At 42.2% G+C, this 23,386-nt stretch overlaps 1 protein-coding gene across 1 annotated transcript in view; it reads right to left on the bottom strand.

The window, feature by feature from the left end:
* Positions 1 to 19,215, bottom strand: part of LOC306715926 (retinoic acid receptor gamma-like) — a 33,536-nt gene extending 14,321 nt beyond the window's left edge. Inside the window, exons 1-2 of the mRNA XM_079186427.1 lie at positions 19,083 to 19,215; positions 7,411 to 7,787 (exon numbers count right to left, since the gene is read on the bottom strand). Of these exons, the coding sequence (XP_079042553.1) occupies positions 7,411 to 7,579 (169 nt within the window). The 5' untranslated portion in view covers positions 7,580 to 7,787; positions 19,083 to 19,215. The remainder of the gene's footprint in view (positions 1 to 7,410; positions 7,788 to 19,082) is intronic.
* Positions 19,216 to 23,386: the final 4,171 nt, after the last annotated feature.

The raw sequence follows: 23,386 nt of genomic DNA, 5'->3' as shown, positions 1-23,386 counted from the left end.
ATCTTGTTTTGTTTAAAAAAAAAAATACACTTTTATGATATAAAACAGAAAAGCAGCAAACTAAATTGGAGAAGCTACAGTCAGAGACGGGAGCTTTTTGTTCGAAAAAAAAACATACGTATCAAAATAGTTGCTATTTATTATCCTGTCAGTTTGCAGTCCACCCACCAGCCTCATGTTTGAGAGAGATGTTTGAGTTTAAATCTATGCTCGATTAAGAAATAAAGGTATGGATGTCAGAGGTGAGTAACGCCTCTTTGCATGCTACTGTCCATTAATGCTAACAGGGTACTTAACAGAAAGGGGCTGAATCACCCTCTAAACCCCCGTGGCCAGTCAGGGAACATATTTTTACTTCCTTAAAACCATTCAAAAATCTGAACCAGCAACCTTCACAGCAAAAAAACTCAAACAAAAAAACCCCCACTAAACTAAACCAAAACCATTTTTATAGAAAGAAAAGATGATTAATGAATATTTGCGGACATTTGTCTGTCAGAGTGGCATCTGGCGAAGCTCCTTAGCGAGTTGAAACAGGCCCTGCTGTGGTGTTTGTCATCCTGACTGCTCATCCGTCATCATTAGTGAGCACTGAGGACCTGCTTGATGCCCTGGTATCTAAATAAAAGCTGAAGATAAATGGACTCAAGGTGCTCAGTGGGGACATCCCACACTGCAGAGAAGATATATCAAACACAACATGAGGTAAGCTCAGCTCGGTGACACATATGAATAGACTTCAGCAAGTCAGTTTACATAGATAGATAGAGTCAATGTTTGATTTTCCAAGCCGCAAAACCAAGTGTAACCAAAGAGTCTGAGCGCGGACTCCATGACAATAACAAAAGCTCTGCTTATTCTTTTGCCAGATATGGTGAATTCTTCTTATTTACCTTGGGTGACTGCTCCTGCGTTGTTGTTTTGTAACACTGCGTCTTAATGCCTGATGCAATCTTTGCCTTGTCTAGCCTTGAGTTACGAAACGGCTCATGTGTGAAGTGATTCATGTTTTATCTTTAAAAAAAACTCACATCTCATTCTTACAGTCATCGTTTCTTCTGAAGAATATTAATCCGACTGTAGAACGTCGCTCAAATGTGTTGCATAGCTTTGGGTGACTTTGTCCAATTGCATAAGACTGCTCATATAGTGAAACGAATCAGTCCAATCATGTCTTTGCTTATCTTTTGCAATCCGTATCTAACTAACTGTGGTTCTATGTGTGTGTGTGTGTTTATTGGCCAAATCACAGCCACGTGATTTCAAGGCCCATTTGCCTTCAATCTGTCAGTGCTGTTTCTGTTTGGACGTTGCTGTTTTCTGGACACGTCGTCGGGTCAGGTCCCAAATAGTTTAAAAGAGCTGTCACTCATGTGAAGTCATTCATAAAGAAAACAAACACAATGATGTATAAATATGCACTCCCCAACTCACTCACTCACTCTCACAAAGCACACTAAGCGCATAAACAAACAAAAAGCAGGGTGAGAATGGGTACATAGAATCGAAAGGAATCTGACTCTTCCTGTGGAGAGAGCTCTATGATAACAAAACCAGGACTCTGATAAGAACACACACACACACACACACACACACACACACACACACACACACACATACACACACACACACACACACACACACACACACACACAGCTGCTCTGTTCCAGTCTGATGGACAGGATGGAGTACTCACACTGAATGCTGCCAGTCCCGGCCCAGGCGAAGGGGTCCAGGCCGGAGAAGTAAGGGGTTGCCTTGCCGAGCATGCATGATCCTTGTCCAGACACATCAAAGAGGGGCCGCGGGGCAAGCCCCAGAGCCTCCATACAGTCAAACATGCTCCTCTCAAAATCACAGCACACACAGCTAGCAGCCGTTTGTTCTGCAGCCAAGCTGTGAGAAAGTGACCGTAAAAACTGAGAAAAGGCTTCCTGTGACTGAAAGTAACTCAATGCCCTGCTGGTCCAGGTGTTCCCTGTCTTTCTGTCTCCTGTTGCCCCCTGACTGCCTGTCCTGTCCTGTCCTGTCCTGTCCTGTCTCTTCCAAACTTAGTCCTCTGGATGGACAAAATCCTTCTTTCCGGCCTTATTTCTGCTCTACAACCCAAGCTTCTTTTTCCCTCTCTGTTCCCAGATCACTTGCTTGCCTGCCTGCCTGTTTTGACTTCTCTAACTGATGTCATCTCCCCTCTCGCGGGCTCTTTGGGCCTCTCACACTCCACCACAGACTCAACCAACTATCCGCATGCTCTCCCAGCACAGAAAAGGGGGGTGGGGTCGTGGAAGAAGAAGAGGGAGGGGCGCGTGCAAGAGGGGGTGTGTACCTCCTTTCTGATTGGTCGTGCATCAAAGTTTCTCTCCTTCCCCCTTTTCGCCTTCAAGTTTTCCAAATCGCCTCTTCGTATTTCATATTTTGCAAATGAAAACAAACACTCCTCACCTCCCCTTCCTCCTCCCTTGACTCTTTCTTCTTTCTTTTACTGTATTAATTCCCTTTTTGTTTCACCACAGCAGGGAGCATTGCCTCTCTTCTAAACAGTACCGCTCTACCACCCTTAGCAACAAACTCCCACCTCACAAAGTCTGCTCACAGAAAGTACGAAGGGGGCTCAGAGAGAGTGTCATTTACTAATTTACCCAACTTTCCCTGTAAATAGATACTTCCCTGTGGTTTCGGTACAGTACAGTAGGATTAAAGTGGCCACAGAAACACGACACACCTGCTCACACACGATCAGCTAACCCCAAATTTCCCCCAAATTAGAAGCATATTACTTGAGTATTGTGTTGCATTTTAATGATAACCATCTGCAACAGTGTGGTATTGTTTTCACCTTGTGAGTCTCTCTGTGTGTGTGTGTGTGTGTGTGTGTCATCATGGCATTTACATGTCTGTCTGTGGAAGGATTCTGTCACCGCGATAGCGTCACTACAATAAGATGCAGTCATGAAACTTTACAGTTATTGAGAAATGAAGGCAGAGTTCGTGGGTGTGATTTACATGCTGGTCACTAGTTTATATTTCTAATTATTCCCACGAGTTTATTTTTTACAAAAAAGAAACTGAAAAAGAAAACCATCGACTAAAACAAAAGAGAAACGATAATGTTTTCATTTACGGTTTTATTATTCCCTGATCATTTAATTGAATGTAATTTGGTGCTGCTTGTTTGGAAAATAAAGGGACATTTCTGAGTCAATTATTAGATTTTAGTTGCGTGGCGTTGTGAGCAGCTGTTGATTTACTAAAGAAGACACAAACGTCCTAAGAAATGAATAGGAAGTCATTAGGAATTTGCAGACCTATAAAATAAAGTGTTACAGAGGAGAAAAAGAAGAGAAAAGTACGAGGAATGAACATAAATGAAATGCACGGATGTACATTCAAAAACGATTTAGAAGAGTCTGCAGCAATGTGGACAGACCCCCTTATTGTCCATTAATGCATATCTAACATTTCTGCAATTTGGGATGAAAATGATGACCTATTATTTGAGATGAACTTTAAGATGAAAGTCTGATCTGTTTCAGTCCACACATCATTCCTTCTTTGTCTGTCTCAACAGTCATTCATCCCCATGTCTCTCGACTGTAGTTTCATTTATTCTCTTTCTCTTTCCATTTGCTCTTGGCATGTGCGGATATCTAATTCAATTCCTTGAATTCAGTTCAACATGGATTCGGTTATCTTCCCTCCCGGAGCTTATTGGATAGTTCAGCCACACTGAAGTGGGACACCGCTGCAGGCGAACCACACTGGCCCGGAGTCTGGATAGTTTGTATACGAGACAGCCTCACCCACCTCCCTCTCCTCCTCCCTTTCCTTCCCTCGTTCAAGAGGGATGAACTCTGGAAGAAACCCCCACTGGGGCTTTAACACCCCCCTTCACACACACACACACACACACACACACACACATACAAACTGTCCTGCCTGTGGCTGCCTATGCTTCATATCACCCTTGTGTGTTACAATTCTCTATTTTCTTTGTTTTTCTACTGTTGTTTGTGAGTTTTGTTTATATTAATGCCAACCCCCCTGAATCCATTTCTTTAGATTTTTTTTCATTAATATTTGGAGAATAACAGCATGCACCCAGCCTGCTGTTTTTTTACTCACGTTTTTTTTATTCATCTTTCGAGTACCCCCCCCCTCTTCCTGGTGGAGTTTCTACCTGTCTGTCACCACCATGGCCGGGCGGCACACCAAAACACAATGATACACTGCAGGGAGCAGAACAGCACAGTATGAGCCTGCTGAGCTCTCCCCACACCTTGAGACAATTACCCGCCTCACAGCACCATGCCCCCTGTTGCTGCTTTGAGGAAAGGGACATACAAATGCAGGGTGAATGTGAGGAAGAAAGAAAAAGTCACTTTCTTTCACTTTTAAGGATACATAAACTTTAGTTTTTTTTTTTAGTTGGGCAAATTGCAGATCTCTGCCTTTCTCACACACACACACACACACACACACACACACACACACACAATTGGTAAGAGGAGCGAGTCATATTACAACTATTCACAATCAGGTTCTTTTGGGTATTCATCCTGTCGTCATGTCTGACACAAACACACAGAGCTGAACAATGGCCTCCTCTCTCTCTCTGTCTCTCTCTGTCTCTCTCTGTCTCTCTCTCTCTCTCTGTCTCTCTGTCTCTCTCTCTCTCTCTCTCTCTCTCTCTCTCTCTGTCTCTTTCTCCACCAGCAGCTCCGCCGGCTCGGCCGCAGATATTTGCACAAAGTCTCACTGCGGTCATCAGCAAGCGCACAAATATAGTCACAAATGTGAGGCAAGGAGTGCAAGACTGCTGGTTTGTGATATTCATGGGTGTTGGAATGTGCAGCCTACAGAGTGGAAATGTGTGTGTGTGTGAGTGTGTGTGTGTGTGTGTGTGTGTGTGTGTGTTCGGACGCACGGACAATTATGTGTGTATGTGCTTAAACAGAGTGCCTGTGATGAAAGACACAAAGAAAAACACACAAGCCTCGCTCTGTGCCTTTAGGTTCAAGTTACTAATATCACACACACACACACACACACACACACACACACACACAGACACACACACAGACACACACACACACACACAGACACACACACAGACACTCAAAACATTACAAAGAACAAGATGTGACTAGTAGAGAAATTACGAAAGGACATTGTGTTCATTGTGGAAAAATACACTTCTTTTCCTCGTGATCAGGAAGATTTTTCTTCCTTTTCATAACTAACCTAGAATTTTGATGTTAACAGAATTTTAATCTTCATGCCATGAAAAAAAAGACAAAAAGACATTTTGAAAAATATTTACTTAAAATTCAAAGATATTATCATGTATTTAAACTAATTCCAGGAAGCACGAGGCAGATAGCTTTAACCCAAAAGAGTTATTTCTGTGCTCTTATACTAATTCCCTTTTCCCACTGCTATTAGGAAAAGAGGGATTTACTGTATGATTGAATACACAGCAGAGAGCTTTTGATGTTTATATCCACAGATTTTACATCCAGGGATGTTTTGAGTTTCATTTCATTGGAGAACAAAGTCTTCTGCTCACACTGATTAGGACCTGGTTTGAATTAATTGACCAATCCCACTTAATTAAACCTCTAAAGTAATTTTGTAAAATGAAAAGACTTTGCACTAATGAGAGATATGTAATTTATTCTAGCTTCACTTCATGGAAAAGAACGGGCTCATTATTTGCAATATTAGTATAAATGACTTTTCTATCTTTCCATCAAACGGCCGTACACGCATACAAGCCTCACTTGTCTTACTTCACTACACGCTCAACATATAAATACTAAATATATGTAAATGAAGGCAAAGAAAAACAAAGAAGACAGAGCGAGACATTGCAGAGTTTAACTTTTAAATGTAGTTGGATTTAGGATTATTTAACGTATGTTACTTTGTGGTCTCATTGCTACAAGCTTAAGAAACCAAATGTGGTTTTATCACAATCTACTATTTCTTTCTTTGCCTCAACTGACAACTGTCACAAGTTGAAATAATTGTGATCGATTTAGATATTCTGCATTTACCTGGCAGGTTTTCTGGGCATTTCGTTTTGTCACATTCGACCACCTGTAACGATCCTGACTGACATAACGCGGCCCGGCCCCTCATATCTTTCTGTCTCTGTCTGTATTTGTATAAAAGTCCCAGAGGCAACATGTCAAAGATGTAATGACATTGTGAGTTCTACAAGCCTGGTCGTCGGGCCTGAGACTCCAGATAAACAGATATCAGCCGCTCACTGAACACATTATCTGTGTGCACACAATGACACACACACACACACACACACACACACACACACACACACACACACACACACACACACACACACACACACTGATTGACAGCAGGTATTTCTGCACCAGATGTCAGCCTTACAGGATGAGAGATACAGTGTAAAGTGTTTGGTCTGAACACTGCACAGTCTACTCTACAGAATATTAATAAACATAGGGATTAATGGGTTTAAGCTACAGGTACCTTATTCTGAAATTGCAAAAGTTGCACAGTACAACTAAACTAAAAAAAGATGACAAATGTATGATGAAACTGTAGCGTGCATAACTTGAAATTGCACAAGCAGTACAGGGAATAACAGTGTGCAGTGCAAGGAATTGCAATTTAGTTATAATGCAGACTCAATAAAACAGTGCTTTGGTGCTGTAATGTCTGAGTAATATAACAGAAGTTAATTTGGAAGGAAATTGTAATGAGATCCAGTAAAAGAAGAAAGTAATTCACTCCTCGAATCGAATTCCCTTTCACGGTACACCATGTCTCTGAGGTCTTGCTGAGTCTCTGTGAAGTGCAATAGTGCCCCCTGTGACTCAAATGGTCTCTATCCAAACACACTGCTTTTGGAGGATGAATTGAGAAACTTTCTCATCTGCCAAAAGCCCCATCCTTCTCTTGAGGAAATTTATGTTTCTCTGTACTAATGATGATATAAAACATTTCGATTTTCGCCAACTTACACAAGGGACCACGCTATGTTTGCGGGTTTCCCAGCCTGCCCTCTCTGCTCTCCGCCTGGTTTACCACATGGAAAAACTCTTCTCTTCTAACTATTCTCTCCTCAATGCATGATTTAAAGCATGATTATAGCCTCAAATTGTCCCTGGAGACAAAAATTGTGGAGAGTCTCAACTGTTCTACACAAAACAGAGATCGAGCACACTATCTTGTCATGTGTTAGTGTGTGGGATCAGGATTTCTTGCCTTCTGAATTAAGCTTTCATTTAGGTCAAGTGATTTGCGATGACACTTCTTAAGATATCTTTTCTTTGAAAATCGTTTTGTGTGAAGTATAACAAATCTCCAGAGTTGTTTTTTTGTAAGTTGTGTAAATGATTTAGACATTATTTTTGTATCACTTACACAATGCAGCCATCTCTTTGGGAAGGTCTGTCCCAAACCGGCCGAAAAGGTGACTACTGGCAAGCAGGTCAAAGGGGGAGTGGCTACGCATGGAGTTAAAGGTGAACGGGTACATAGCGCGGGGGAAGCCGGTCATGTGACGCACTTGGTGCTCCCTGTTGGTTGCCATCGTGAAAAGTGCCGCTGGTGGTTCGGGTGACGTTTCTCTGATTGTCTTTCTGATTGTTTCGTCTCCCTGCGTCTGCTTCGTCAGGGGCCTGCGTTGAGTTTGAAGTGGCCTGCTGCCATTCAGTCCCTCTCAGCTGCGAGAGGGATGCTGCTGAAACAGGAAAACAGACCAGGAGCCCCCGTGACCAGGACCCGAGCAGGTCCAGACTCTGTAGAAAAGGAGGCAAGAGAAGGGTTAGATACTGGAAAAGTCAAACATATAGAGCACAGGGGCTTAACAACTCACCTAATGTCGAATAAATTCAACAATTCAAACAAAAGAATCTGCAGGCAAAACAATCAAAAGCAAACTCCAGACGAGGAATAAAATCATGGAAGACAAAGAGCAAAAAGAGAGACTTCTCTCATGCTTTTTGTCTGTCTTCAAAGTAGTGCAATGATTTCAGGCAACGCCATATGATTTCAATCAGCAGAACTGGATTATAAAGAGTCTCTCTGTTCCCGCTGCCAGCCTACTTGAGAACAGCCAGCCACAACATGGGTACAATTAACCCTTTACCACAACAGACACACATGACCTACTCCTTCTCACTGCGCCCCACGCCCTGAAAACCCTCCGCTGTGCCCTCTGTGAAGGTTTGTGGTGATCACCATGTCTCACCTTTTCTGACTCACATAGTGACTCTGTGTCAGTAAGTTAAAAGAGGGCGGCTCTCTCCCATCTTTCATAACTCTCTCATCCCCTTCAGTGATTTCATGAGTGGGTGGAGCTTAACTCTCTGTGGTGGAGCTGTGTGGTAAATACAGCTCGGCAAAAGAATGTCTTGTTGTTTTGGGCCTGTTTCGGCATGGGAATCAAACACCCAGGGTGGGTGAGAGACAGACGGAGAGAATGATGAATTTACAAATGTCCCCCGTTGAACTGCTAAAAAGAATACACAGATTCAGTCAAAATACATCGTGAAAAAATACAAATTGAGAGGAACAATCTGTCCTTTAGAATAGCAAACCCCTGTCCCTGTCTCTCGATTGAGCTGACAGACTACTACGGTGCAGCAATCCAACTATAGTAAACATATATACTGTATATATACTGTATATATATATATATATATATATATATACAGTATATATAGATGCAAAGAGATGCCCCATACTCCACATGTGGAGGTAAAAAACGGCCACAGCAGAGTCCTTTTACAGGACAGAGACATGCAAACATACACACAGACACAAATAGTCACACCACAGCAACACGTTTATTTCAAATGTATTTAATTTAGCACGAGTACACGATTCCACAACTTCCACCTTAAAGGGTCAGTTCATTAAGTGACCTCTTGTGTTCTTGTGGTATCTCAACATGCAGATTAGGATTTCATTTGCTCAGGTTTTGAGATATCTCTTCTGAGATTTTCGAAACCCAACCCAATACAATTGAGATCGATGAAAGTCTGTTCATAGTACTCACAGCATTTAACTAGAAGTGCTCTCCACCCCGCCAGGTGTGTCTGCAACCATCACTACTGGAATGTTTTCTACGAAAGAATACAAACTAATTGCCTACACAACAACCATTTAGACGCGTTTTTCATTCGCACGTCTCACGCAACAGATGCGCTCTCATTTAAATCTGTGCAGTTGTCTGCACTGGCTTCATGCATCTAAGCTGCAGTTCGCTGCGTAATGCGTTATTTTGACTGTTTTAACACTTCCTCTAACCAGAAACTCTCAGTGTGTTTAGTTCTGTTGGATGTATTAGCCCTGTTAGCCAAACCGCAGGACTCTGCTGCCTACCGGCTGCTAACAGCTAACGTGCCTCCTTCGACCGAAATGAGAGGATTCATTCTGTGGTAGTCAGCAGTCGGTTCAGTTTGTCATCTACTAAGCGATAGTTATAGCTACATACAGTACAATAGTCTAGGCGTGCAAATTTAAGAGAGGAACAGTTCCTAATCCGTAGCGGAGACAAGAGTCCAACCTGAAGCAGTTGTTGAACCAGCCAGTTCACAATAGTCAGGAATCAGCAGTCAATGACGGTATAAAACAATAAAATATGTTTGTGTGTTGAGTGTGAATCACTGAAACCACGACAGGTGCTTAAACATACAGTCATGAGTGAGCGCAAAAAAACCATCGACCGATGGACCCAACAGTATGCCAGATTAGCCATGGACAGACAGACAGACACAAAGATGCACACGCGCTCACACAGACACAACCACATACATAATCTCCTGGTGGAAATAATAATAAAAATGAGATGTACATTTTACAGTAACACGTCTTTCCAGGACAAGGTGCCAGTTAATCTCGCTAATTCACACATTTACATTAATGTTCAGCTTTTGTTGAAAATGTTTTAAAGACGTGTTGATTCAATTTGGAGGCTACAGTTTGTGGTGCTGTTATTGCGTCATACGGATTGGTGTTTCTAATATTTAGTCAGCCCCTCACTGATATAAATGGGGTGGACAAAATAATAGGCTAATCATCAGGCATCTGTGCTGCTACTATTAGAGTACAATTCTTCTACATCCTTTTGTTGTTGCAGCATCTATTTCTTCCCACACACGCGAGCACACACTCACATATTACACATTCACATGCAAAGCCACAAAGTCAGCGCGGCGAGTGTTGTTTTTAAAGTCATATTTCCCATATTGACATTTTTTCTGTAACTGCTTGGCTCTGCTGCGGTTTTTCTTCACTGCAAAGGCCAGTTAGGGAGAGTCCCGGCGACTATTCTCACAAAGAACTTTTGTGTTTGAAGATCAGAAAATGTCAAACACAGGTTGGACAAAGTGTGTAGTGATTAAGAAAAATGATTACATACATGGTGTGGAATGGTCACATTCTGCAAAACATAAGCATGCACATGCCTCTCTAAAAGCAGAACACAGGAACATACAGGCACGGGCATGTAGGCTGCAGAAGTGAACATACACAGATGTTCTGTGACTTTAATCATGTTCATGGGCGAGTAATCAGTGGAGAACACACTGCGTTCACACATGCTAAAGGTGCAATTGACCTAGAAAAATCAAGTAGTAAGTACAGGACGAGGATCACTCCACAGATGTATATTGCTTTTGAGTATTTTGACTTGAAAAGAGACTTCAAGTTGACTCTTTAACCAATTTAAATTCAAACACTGAAATCACCAGTATGGAAGCCAGATGTATAAAAGGATCGGGATGAGGAGAAAAAAGTGTTGAAAGCTGAAAAAAAGGATGGAAAATGATAGAGGGAAACAGAGAGAAAAGAAAGGGAGGGAGTTTCAAGCATCTGGCAGGCCATGTGTAAGAAGTGAACAGAGGCCTATTAATTAGAGCCATACTGGTAACTGGATTAATAAGAGAAAGAGCGGACTGTGGTGAAGCAGCATGGGAGGAGGCAGAAAAAACGGGCCGAGCAGTTGCAAAAAAAAACATACATAAAAATTACACCACGGTTTTATTTCCACTAATAAACTATGAAATAACGTGTGCCCGAGCCAAGGAATGGTTTCTTTCTCTCTAATGAGTAACACCCCTCCGCCCGCCCCCTCACTCTCCCTCCAGGGGGAATACACCTTGGGTAGGGCAACAAACGCAGCGCTGTGTCTCCGGGCCTCCAGGCCTCAATGCTGCTTTTATGAGACCTAGCTGGGTCAGGTCAGACTGGGTCACCTGGTGCTGGTCCTGCTGACACGCCAACCCAGGCATTCACACACACACACACACACACACACACACACAAAACTGATGCTCCCTTTCCCAGACTATGGGGATTAAAAACAGCTTCAGTGTAAAAACGTTGGGGCTTTCCACCTCATACCGTCAACTTTGTTTTCACATAACTTCCATCAAACTACGCTTCCAGGAGCGACCTCATTGTGTTCAGCGCAGTGCTGCAGAAGTTGTAAACATGTTTGAAATGACAAAAACAATTTTTTGCAATAACATGTTTTAAGTGCTTATTAGCAGAATCATCTGGACATGGTTACCCTGGGTGTAATTGTGACAAAACTTTATGGTTGAGGTTATAGTTATGACACCGCACACACACGGAAAGTCAGTACAGACAGTCTGTCCACACTAAGCTGGTTGTCATTTACATGTGAAAACAACGTGTCCAGAGAGTGTTAGGAGCCCACCTCACTAAATTTGCAACAAGTAAGCTACATGATACCATTTACTTTCGCTCACTTTGACGTGTTTAACTAATCAAAGCAAACAACTTGCAGCCCCTGCATGCAAGAGCCCTGTAGAACGCACAATCTGTGGGCGACAATCGTCTGTGAAAGGTGACACTGCAACCGCTTTCTTCTGAATGTAAGCGGCACTTGAACATTTGCCTTCGGTTGTTTTCATTAAAAACAGAGCCGACCCTGAGCTATTTGGTGCCCTATAGGCAAGAGTTAAGCTGGCTCCCCCTTGTATCGCAGCCAGCTCCATCACCAATCATTGTGTTCATACTCACACAGAAAATGTACTTTATGTCTTTGGGATTAAGCTATGCAGATCATTTCTCCAAATTAAAAATGTGGTATAAGCTATTGGTGTGATGTTGTGGGCCACCCAGAAAATAGGGCGTATATAATATGCTTCAGAGTTATGTTGACGGCTTTTTTGTAATACTTCGGACATTTTTTCATCCCTCATTTGGGACGCCACTATGAATGGATGGCGCTCCTAGCATTCACCTCTACTGCCTATGCCGAGGGCCAGTTCTGCATACAAATCTTTTATTTTGGTCAGCAAACAACAAAACTGTCGCAGTCAACATCTGGTCAGGAGCGGGACAGACACAGCCCGTTGCTCTGCTGAGTCACAGCTGGTTCAATCTTTATTCGGCATTTTACTTTCTGTAAAGCGGCAGAAAGTTAACTTTTTAAGTCAACATAGTAACAATATAATAACGCTTTACATTATGGCAGTTAACTGCTTTGTTTAGATCTTAGACCAATCAATCTTTGGTATATTGAGCCTTTTGGTAACATTTTCAGTTGTTTTTTTCCTGCACATTATGGAGAAATATGTTGTTGGTGTGGAGATAATGTGGTGCAGCATTTTTAAGGGGAATTGAGGACTGGAGAATTGCAGTTAATCTTCAGTTTTATTGTATAATGAGTCCACTTTTTAGAGCAGAGAAATGTGTGGTAAAAGGAGGTCTGTGTCAGTTCGTGAATGAAGAGCGGCTTGAGTTTAAGCATTCAGAAAAGGGAGCTTGATCGGGGTGAGTAGGTTCAAACTAAACATACAGCTTTAGAACTGGCACTCTTGATTATTAATACATCAATGCTAAGATCAACGCATCATGCAAACAAGAATTGTACAGTTTTAGATATTAGTGTAACTTTAATATTAGTTGGCATGGAAAAGCAAGTAGTCATATAATTCCCAGCAGTGCAGAGTAAAGTTTAAAAAGTTAGCTTAGTCACTTGCCCAGCATATAAAGCAGTTATTTTATAGACCGTGTAACAGTATCCACCTGAAAGGACTAATAGCCCCTAGTTTCCTGCCCTGTTCTTACTGTTTGGACAGGCTTCAAAGTGGCAGCAACTAAACAGCTGCATTGCTAGTGTTCAATGTATTGCATGGCGGCCATCATTACTTGTCAGCATGCATCAGCCTGTTTTGACAAATCATTTACTCTCTGAACAGTCCCTCTTCTCAGAGTAAAGTCTCTTTGTCACCCTCACCTTCTTTTTGTCTCAGTCATAAAATCCAATCAATGCCACATAGACAGGTTTCTCGCTCTCATTATTACTGACACTTCAAAGCAAAGTCTCCTTGTAGGACCAGCGTTGTATGGATGGAATGAATTTGAATAGGTCTAAACTATTTGGAGAGGTTGGTCAGTGGTGGATGGTGGTGGTTTAAGACGCTCCTTCTGTCTCCGCTACTGGTCCTTTTTGCCTCATTCCCTCCTGTAATGTTCTAACTGTATGCTACCAGGAATGAAGGCAAAATGATAAAAATATATCTATTATTTACGAGTGTATCGCCAGTTCTTAATCAGTAAAGCCTACACAATTTGAACTATGCATGGTCAACATTGTATTTTTACGGTATGTGTACAATGGGGCAAAGGAGTACAAGCACATTGCAAGCTTTACGATTACAGTCAGAAGCTTTTAGATGCAGAGGAACGTAGAAGAAATGAGAACGGTAAATGTTAATATGTTAGCACTGTGAATGTTTCCATTACATTGAGACGGTGTCATTTAAATTACTCCAAACTAGGAATAAAAAAGCGAATAAATTCATCACACGATGTCCTTTATTGCGTATGATCATGTGTCGCCTCAGTGTCGGCACATCAAATGGATTATGTTGAGGATGTTTTTCTTCCCGTCCTTAAAGTGGGTTCACTTGAAGTCACTTGGGTTCAGGACACATGAACCGAAAAGTCAATTTAAGTTCTTTAGTCTAGTCATGTGCACAATTACAGAGAAACAGTTGTTTCCTCTGGCCTCAGGCACACTCCAGCAATGCTCATTAATATCTATACAGAAGAAAAGCACGCAAGCGAACGATAAATCTGAATCTAAGACATAAAATAGTGTCAAAATGTAGGACTAAAATATAAACAAATACAGTAAAAGTAAAGTAACATAAACTTGTGTAGACAGTTTTTCACATGACTAAACTGAACGTAATGTAGTGAATGTATATGCGTCATAAGAAGTAATGGATGTATTTAGAGAGGTCTAAACTGTTGTAAAGGAGTAAGTAAAAGTAAACACGGGTGAAGGGAAGTTTTAAAGGTAAAGTGAATACAGTGATGCGTTCAGAAGTCTTATAATCGGCAGCAGAAAGCCGTCCCTGAGCCTGGTGGTGCAGGACCCAGTGCTGCGGTACTGTAAGCCAGATGGCAGCAGACAGAACATTTTGTGGCCGGAGTATTTGAGGATCAATCCGTCAGTAAATAGAACATTTACAAAAAATTGTTTTCTTCTCTTCTCAACTATTTAGTCATCTTTCGGTTTCCACACTTCCAGTGTGTGGGTTCGGTCCAGAGCGGTGTGAGTCAGCTGGAAAATAGGCAGCTATTCAATGGCAAAGTGCTAAAGACTTTCTTTTTACTCTCTTTTTGAATTTGTGGGTTTTGTTATCGTTGTTATTTTGTGAACATGAGCTTTCCTTATCTGCTTTTCTGTCTCTTTGACTGTGAAATCTAAGAAAAGAGCATGGTTTTGTTCAGCTTGACGTATCTATGGAGACATTAGAGTGTGATATTAGGAAGGAAATCACGAGGAAAGGAAAATACAATGTCTGCGTTTGAAACCACCGAGTTTCTGCGTCTGACATCGTGCCACTAAGACTAAAAGTCTGAGTGCATATGACGGCTTAAAACTACCCAGGAAACAGCCAAATGCAAGGAAAAACATGACTTCAGCAAAGACAATTAGCTGTAAACCATAAAACCACAATCAAATCTGACTTATTCTGAGAGAATGCAGCCAGGGATGATGTGTGCTGAACACTCTGAGAAGAAAATGCACATACTGACACACAGAAACCATTACAGAGGGGGGAAAACACAGGCACCATCACCCACAAACAACATAGACTCTCCAACAAATGACCGTACTATATTTCATGTCAAACTGACATGTAAAAATGTCTTCTGACAAATACAAATATTGCTGCGCCATAAACAATCAGTGTCTGACAGCCATCCCATTACCACAAAATGGTTCTGGCTGTGGCAAACACTTATTTCCATTTTATTTAAGCCATTATGTTGTTCAGCTTAGTCAAGAATGTATACACAGATGTAAGTATTACACATGGAAAATTTGTTTTCCATGTGTTTTTACTCAGAAACATATTTCAGAATGATTGCCAGATATTCATTTTATGAAAATGATTTCCAGTAAACGGATCTGATCTACCTCGCCTGGTTTATAGGAGCTATTAAAAAGAATATGTTTGAAGTTTGAAGGGGACGATGTTGACAGTCCATTTAGTCCCAGTGATGTCTCGACCTAAAGGCAATAATTCCACATTTTGGGAAATACGTGATTTAGCTTTCTTACCGAGAAGCTTCTTATGGGAAGAATTAAACGAAATACATTTAAATAATCAACATTTTGTGGCACTTCATGTCTTGTTCAGTGTTCGGAATTACTTAGTTCCACCCTCTCGTGTCACTTCTGGTTCCAAAAACCAAGATGGCGCCGGCCAAAATACCAAACTCAAGGCTTCTAAACCGTAGTTCAGAAACCAGTGGGTGATTGTGTCTACTTCCTATTTATAGTCTATGTTTTTCATTCTAAGCTTTGGTTTGTAGTCAGGATACAACCATGAGAGTGATACCAATCTTCTCATCTAACTTTAAGTAAGAAAGACAATAAACATACTAAATTATTCCTTTAACTTCACACCCATACTTAGACTTTCTTAGAATTCAGTCTTCAATTCACAAACATCTTTAAAAATAGAATTACAATTTATCTAAAAGAGGGATATTTCCATCATAAAGAAATGTTATGGACACAACCACTGTTCTCAGAAAAGAGTATTAGAGTAGAGTCGTTATGCTGAATATATTTGAAATTAGGGCTGTATCCTCCGCATTTCCATTTTAAAACGTATCAATAAAATTAATTTTGCATAAGTAACTTTTTGAGTCAGTAAAACTACATGTTTAAGTTAAACAGCATATTTCTATAAAGTACTGACATTTTAGTATTATTTAAAAAAAAGGAAAGAATCAGAGGATCAAATAGAAATACTCATTAATTACATTAATGTTTATTGTTTTGTATTGTTTTACTTTGTTATGTAATGTCTCTTTGAGCATCTAGAAAAATTCAAATTATTACTATTGTTAACATGGATTCATATAAAATATATAAGAATCCACACATTGGAGTTACAGCACTCACCAAATCATCTCCACTCAGCATTGAATGGCCTGAAAGTCTCCACCGTGTTTGATTTTTTACCACAAAGTGTCACTTCACTCTCGACTAACGTATAGCTTTACTCTTCTGCATACATTTAAACTGTCCGACATACTTGGAATAACACAGTGGGAATTCTGTGTTAGCCGTGCTAATGGGATGATGATGTTGATAAAAGTAATGCTTCATAAAACACACAATGTTGTCATTATGTGGAGCCAAACCTGCGGGCTGCCGGGGGTCTCCAGGTCGGAGCCGGGGTCAGCCCCTGTCGCTCCAGGCGCAGCAGCCCGGGCCATGGGTCAGGCCTAATTGAGGCATTTGGTGGGCAGCTTTTCATTTAGTATTAAAGTGAAAAGTGTGTGCAGAGACTGCCTGAACCCCCCACCGTCTATGTATTACACACTCCGAATCGGTGTCTTGCTGTTCCTTCACGCAGCGGAGGATTAGAAGTGTGTTTAAAGGGACTTGTAGCCTGTGCTGAAGAGAAGCCCCGGGCCATGATTAACAACACTGAGAAACTCTTTAGACAACACTGAGACATATTCAGCCTTGAATTTAGACAAACTGCAGTGAAACTAATAATGAATGTGACGAGTAATTTCCAAATTTCTGAAGCCAATTGGATAGCCGAACCACAGCCGGTGTATGGCTCTCTAAATAACCGCGGACCATATGTAATTCTGCAGAACAAGAACACATTTGTGCCTTCTGCTCCTAAAAACAAGTAGCAAAAGCTCGCTTCTTCATTTTGTATGTTCCAAGTTTCCATTTATGTGTAGCCAGCATGAGAACAACCCTGCACATAATCAAACTCAGCTGACACCAACCAGCAAAGATGGAGTTTTTTTTTTTTTTAATATTGAGGATATAAAGAAGAAAGAAGTCAGTGAGACAGAGAGAAAGAGCAATCGGGGCCGGACAGCCTCCTCAGCCTGAGGGGCTCAGTCTTGAAAAGTGTAAAGAACAAAGATGAGATTGCAATGCAGTTAAAGGAGTTATATCCAGCACACCCAAACCCATGAACACACACACACACACATTTTTTTTCCAGAAATGTTTTCTCCAAATGAAGAAACCAAAGAAAAAAAAACAAGACTTAACCAAAAGCAGATGCATCCACCCTAAATGTTAGATTTTAAAAGCTGAAAAAAGTCTGACCTGGGATCAGAGAGACAGAGTTCCCTCAGTAGCCGGCACTCTGCGGACGTCCACTGACAGAGAAAACGACCAAGTGACAGAGTTATATTTAGCGAGTCTGTCACTGCTCCCCAGAATGTGATCTCTAATATACTATGTATTGTTTACACCCAGCTGTTTATGCCCCGCTTAGAGACTCGTCCACCTATCCCTGGGGACGTGCTGATGAGAATTCCTCCAGACATTAAGGAAAATTAATCTGGAATAGACTTGTCAAGACTTTGCTACAATAGCTCTCGCAGCGGGGGCCTCGCAGTGGAGCGCATAGAGTAGAGTGGCGTGCTCAGCAGTGTGGTGTTAGCGGACAGACGAGGGCAGCTCGGATCAGCTGGAGGAAGCACTTAGAAGATAAATAGCATCCTAATCAGAATCATCAATCATGCAATGTGTCTGTATTCATACAGCACGTATCGCACAAAGGATGCTATTTGAACTGATTAATAGACTGTGTAAAAAGGGGGACAGTACGTGTATTCTCACACACACACACACACACACACACACACAATGCAAAGCAGCCGCAGCAGTGATTAGACACACAGCAGACTTGTCTTGTGATATCCGGAGTAGCCCTATTTCAGTGTTTCCATCGCGCTTATGTAATTGTGTGGATGGAAACCTGTTTACATAACCTTCGGGGGGGGATGAGTGACTGCAGAGTGCGTTCATACTCAGGTACACCAGACCTACTCAGCCATTTGTGATGTTGATGGAGTGATCCATCAAGTCTGACAGCCAGTCTGTTGGCTGAGAGCCTGCAGGCTGAAGCAGTCACTTTGTCTGCTGCTGGAAAAATGGCCCGAGACGGTTATCGGGCTCACCTGTAGCACTCAGGCTGCACCGAGATTGCAACAGTATAAGACAGTTTGTCGGGTTGGGAATAAACTGATGTGCATCCTTCAGTGGGGCAAGACAAATGAGGACACACACACACACACACACACACACACACACACACACACACACACACACACATCTCCACAAGCGTTCATCTCCTCACACGGAGCACATGCAGGTCCTGATCAGCTTTCATTCCCCCTCCTTAGCTGTGTCTGTCTTTATTTATTGCTCGCTTGAAATCTCTGTTCTCAATTAAAGTTGTCCTCAGGAAACTCAATCTCTCCGCTTGTGCTGTCCCAGAAACACACACACACACACACACACACAAAGAGAGAGAGAGAGAGAGAGAGAGAGAGATTGAGAGAGAGAGCGAGAGAGAGAGAGAGAGAGAGAGAGAGAGAGACAAGAGAAACACACACACACACACATCTCACTCATGCTCTGACATGTCGTCTTTTCTCACACACACACACACACACACACACACACACACACACACACACTGCCAACAGAAGTTTTAAGGAAACAAAGAACTTGAAAAATGGAATTGAAAACCAAAACTTACCAGAAGTGGGATGTGAACGCGGCACACGGCGTGGTGGTTCGTGAGGCTTTAGCTGAGAAGGAGCGTAGTAGTTGTGTTTGCGACGATAGAGCTCAGCCTGTTGCATTCCGCCTCCCTCTCCTTTTCCCGTCTCTCTCTCTCTCTCTCTCTCGCTAACACACACCCTCTCTCCTTCTCTCTCTCCCTCTCTCTCTCTCTCTCTCCTCCTGAAATCATTGTGTACTTTGATTCACAAACCCTGCCTTTGTCACGTGATCCAACACTTCAAATATACAGCACATTTTTTACCAGCCACAGAATGCCCGAAGGAAGGGAAAACAGGGTCCAGAAAGCTTAGGTTTCAACTTGCTGCCCACCCCCTCTCTCCCCCAGTCTCTCTCTCTCTCTCTCTCTCTCTCTCTCTCTCTCTCTCTGTCTCTCTCTTTGTCTCACAGTCTCTTTCTCTCTCTTTACCTCCACTCCTTCTACACTGTATTGTCAGTCAATGCTCTTTTGTTGGACTTCAAGTGTGCGAGTGTTTGTTTTGCATTTCTAAATTTGTTCCTCCTCTGCTCACCATCCAAAGATAGGCCGACACTTACACACACAGCAGAGCGTCACACACACACACACACACACACACACACACACGCACACACACACACACACACACACACACACACACACACACTCGCTCTGATGAAACAGTCATCAACTCACAGACATACACAAACACACATGCTGCAGAAGGCTGCACACCTTTGGGGATATCAGTGTCAGTCCTTGGCTTTCGCTCCATGTTTACAATGCCTTGACTTTGGGACCGTGGCCAGCTAATGTGGGAGTCCAGGGGCCCGGGGCCAATCAAGGGCCACTCAGTGCTTTATTGTGACTACATATCCCTGATAGGAAAGAAATACTTTCAGCATCAGAGAGCTTATGACTCAGGACGGTGGAAACTGTAAATGCAACGTTAAGCATCGAAATGTCCAAATATAACTAAATGAATGGAGAAAGAGCAAACAGGGAGTCAGTCTGTACAGACTGATCACATGAAAGCAACTGTACAAATTAAACTTGTTTACAGTAACATCGATTGCAACTCATATTCAACACATAGCACATTTGAAGTGCTACGAATAAGAAGAGTATTCTGTACAAAACAAATCCCACAGTATAGATATGTTGATGTGTACAGAGCCTGGTATATATGTTAGATGACTTCATTAAATCTCCAAAATGCAAACTACCATGAGCTGTTTTCCATCTTTCACAAATACAAAGGGCTATTCTCCCGGCAGTCTCCGCACCTTTAAATCAGTTTAAGTCGACTCTTTTCCTCCTACAGGATTTTCCTAAGCAAATCAACCCAGCGCTTTTCTGGTAAGGAAGCCTTTAATGGCAATACTTTTGATCCGTGATGAGATCAAACCTGGCCAGTCGGCCCCTGAGGGCCAGAGCTACCTGCCTCTTCATGTCAGAGATAAACCTGTCTGCTACTGTCTGACTGCCTCTTGGCAAGTCCGCCTACTACTGCCAGGTAACCTTCCAAAACAAAAGCTTTTCTTCACTTTGATAGTAAGGTATTAAAACATGAAATAAATGTTTTTTGAGTCCTCGACACAAGTTTGACATATATTTAGTTGAATGTTGTGTAACAATGACATGTATGTACACTTCAGTAAATGATTCATTCAGTAAAAAATTATTTAAGTTTGCTCCAAATCTGTGGGAATAATTGAGTACATCAAAATAAATGGATATCTGGATGCAAAAATTTAAAATTAAAGTAGCTTTTGTAAAAATGCCTAAAATTTTTTAGATTTCCATATTATATTCAATTTAAATCCACCTAGACTATACAGATGCCTTTTATTCATACATTTTTACCGACTTTTTATAAAACTACACTAAAAGCTTGAAACAGTTCCGGTACTGTTTAATAAAAAAGAAATTAACAGACTAGAGTACATACGGGTACAAAGGGAAGTTATGTCTTTTTGCATAGTATTTTGCTATGATATATAATAATATGGGGAGTTTTACATAAAAAAAAATCTCAATTAAGTGTTAAATGCATTTTCTCCGTTTTTTTTTGATAATTGACCTCTTCATGTGTTCCTGTCAGTACATGGCATGGAAACAACAGATCGAAGCCACATGCTGAGTGAGGGATGGATAAATGAACTGTACGCAGTGATACAATGTGCGTGTTTTCAATAGAAATATCTGGAATGGATTTTAGTTTGTGTGGGACAAAATGTACAAATATGAGACAGATTTATGTCTCAGCTCATCACCATACATACACCACTGGATGGAAGCTTTTAAAAATGATTCTGCTGTCAGCATTTTTTTTTAATCACTTTGGTCACACATACGAAACTGGGGGCCGTCCAATCACAGGCTTCAACCATCTGTGTCACCGCCACACTTCTCAGCAACAGTGTTGGCGAGAGAGGTGAAAGGTTAGTCCCGTTTGTGTTTCTGTGTCAGTGAGATGTGCAAAGAGGAGGGGAGGGTATAACATCTGGTGTGAAAGAAGCATTTGTATATTTCTGACTGTGAATCTATGGGGCAGTAATAAGCACATGTGGATGCGTGTTGACACGTGCACACACTCGCACACATTTTCCTTCTTTTGTTCCTGTTAAGTGTCAATGAGTGTCAAAGCGGGTTGACTCAGAAAGAAGATTATAAAATGAGGAGGGTTTTCGATGAGGCCTGCAGGTCGGATATGAGAGGCCTCTGATGAACACTGCCTGAAGATGTACAGCGAAGAACAAAGAAACAAAGGAGGAAAACTGAGGAGGAAAAAGAGGGGCGCTTATAACTTTCTGCAGAGCTCGAAATGGGGCCCTTCTTGGCAGCGAGCTGCGGAGAAACCACAGAATGGTGCGACTCTGGAGTAGAGTGGTGGGGGAGGCAGGAGGGGGGGGGGGGCGAGCAAAGGACAAGGAAGCAGGAGAGAGAGCTGAGAGGAGGGAGAAGAAAAGAAAGGGGTGAAGGAGGAGGGTGCAGACGGCAGGTTTTAATCAGCAACAGGCTGTTGGTAATGAGATCACTATCCCACTGCTCTCAGATTGATGTCATGTGAAGCTCTACGGTGCACAGACAGGCATGCAGAGGATGACAGGCATGCATGACAAGCTCGCTCTCTTGCTCGGGCACAAACACACACACAAACATACAAGCGTACATGCAGGGAGGCCAAGACAGAGTTACAGCCATGCCCACAAACCAAAAGACACTGGCACCAAAAGAAAAACACATGCACGGCACACAAAGGGCCTTTAATACACCACAACTCCCTGCTGTTCATTTTCTTCAAGCAAGAAAAAAAGAGCTGACACAAATATTATCACACCCACACATACACCATAAACAAGTTTCCACTCCCAAAGCTCCTTTATGTCTTTTCTGTCTCTCAAACAGCTAACTAACATGCACACAAAGAACATACTGTACCAGTGGGGAGGGCTGGCTAGACTTGCAGTAAAAAAAAAAAAAAATGTGGGAGCAAAGTAGGAAAGAAAACGAGGACTGGGGTGTGGGGAAGGGGGGGGGGGGGGGGGGGGGGGTAGGAGGGAGAGAAGGAGAGAGGAGTGACACTCTGGGTAGCAGTTGTCAGTTTGGGGTTATTAAGTTTAACACACAACCCACAACACAGACACAATCTGGGTTAAGCACAGGCGTAAACAAAGAGCCCGACCAACAATGTTTGGTGTTGTTTGCATCGATCAGTGTTTGTGGCTAAGTGGAGAAAGAATGAAGGAAAACGACGGGAAAGAAGAAGAAAGTTGGGGGTGCACATGTGTATCCAATGAACAGCGAATAGTTTTTCCTATATAACTGTTCCCCAAAATTCAACCCATGATGTCACCATGAACCTGTTGTGAACCCGACTCTGTCAACTACCATTACTGTCTCATCGTGAACCCGCCTGCTTTACCGCGCCGCCTCTCCATTACCTTCCACTCTGTCCCCGTCTTCTTCTGGAGCTTCTCCTCTTTATCTCTCGCCATATAATGTTGTCTGGCTGCATTTTTCTGTTCAACACAAACTGGATGCCCCCCCCCCCCCCCCCCTCCTCTCCTACACACACACACACACACAAATTTTCACAGCCATTTGGAAAGTCTCTGGTGTAACAAGAACAGTTTTAATCAGAACAAGCTGGCATATTTTGGCCAAGACCCGCACTTATGGTAATTCAATCAGAAAGGAGGGGGAGAAAGAGGGGGAGAGAAAAAAGTGAAAAGGGGCACACGGAGGGTAGTAGAGTGTGAGACGGGGAAATAAGAAAAACAGAGGGAGGAAAAAGG

This window comes from Pholis gunnellus, assembly GCF_910591455.1.
Source record: "Pholis gunnellus genome assembly, chromosome: 3".
In the NCBI taxonomy this organism is placed as follows: Eukaryota; Metazoa; Chordata; class Actinopteri; order Perciformes; family Pholidae; genus Pholis; species Pholis gunnellus.
This window is presented reverse-complemented; position numbering and strand designations above follow the sequence as displayed.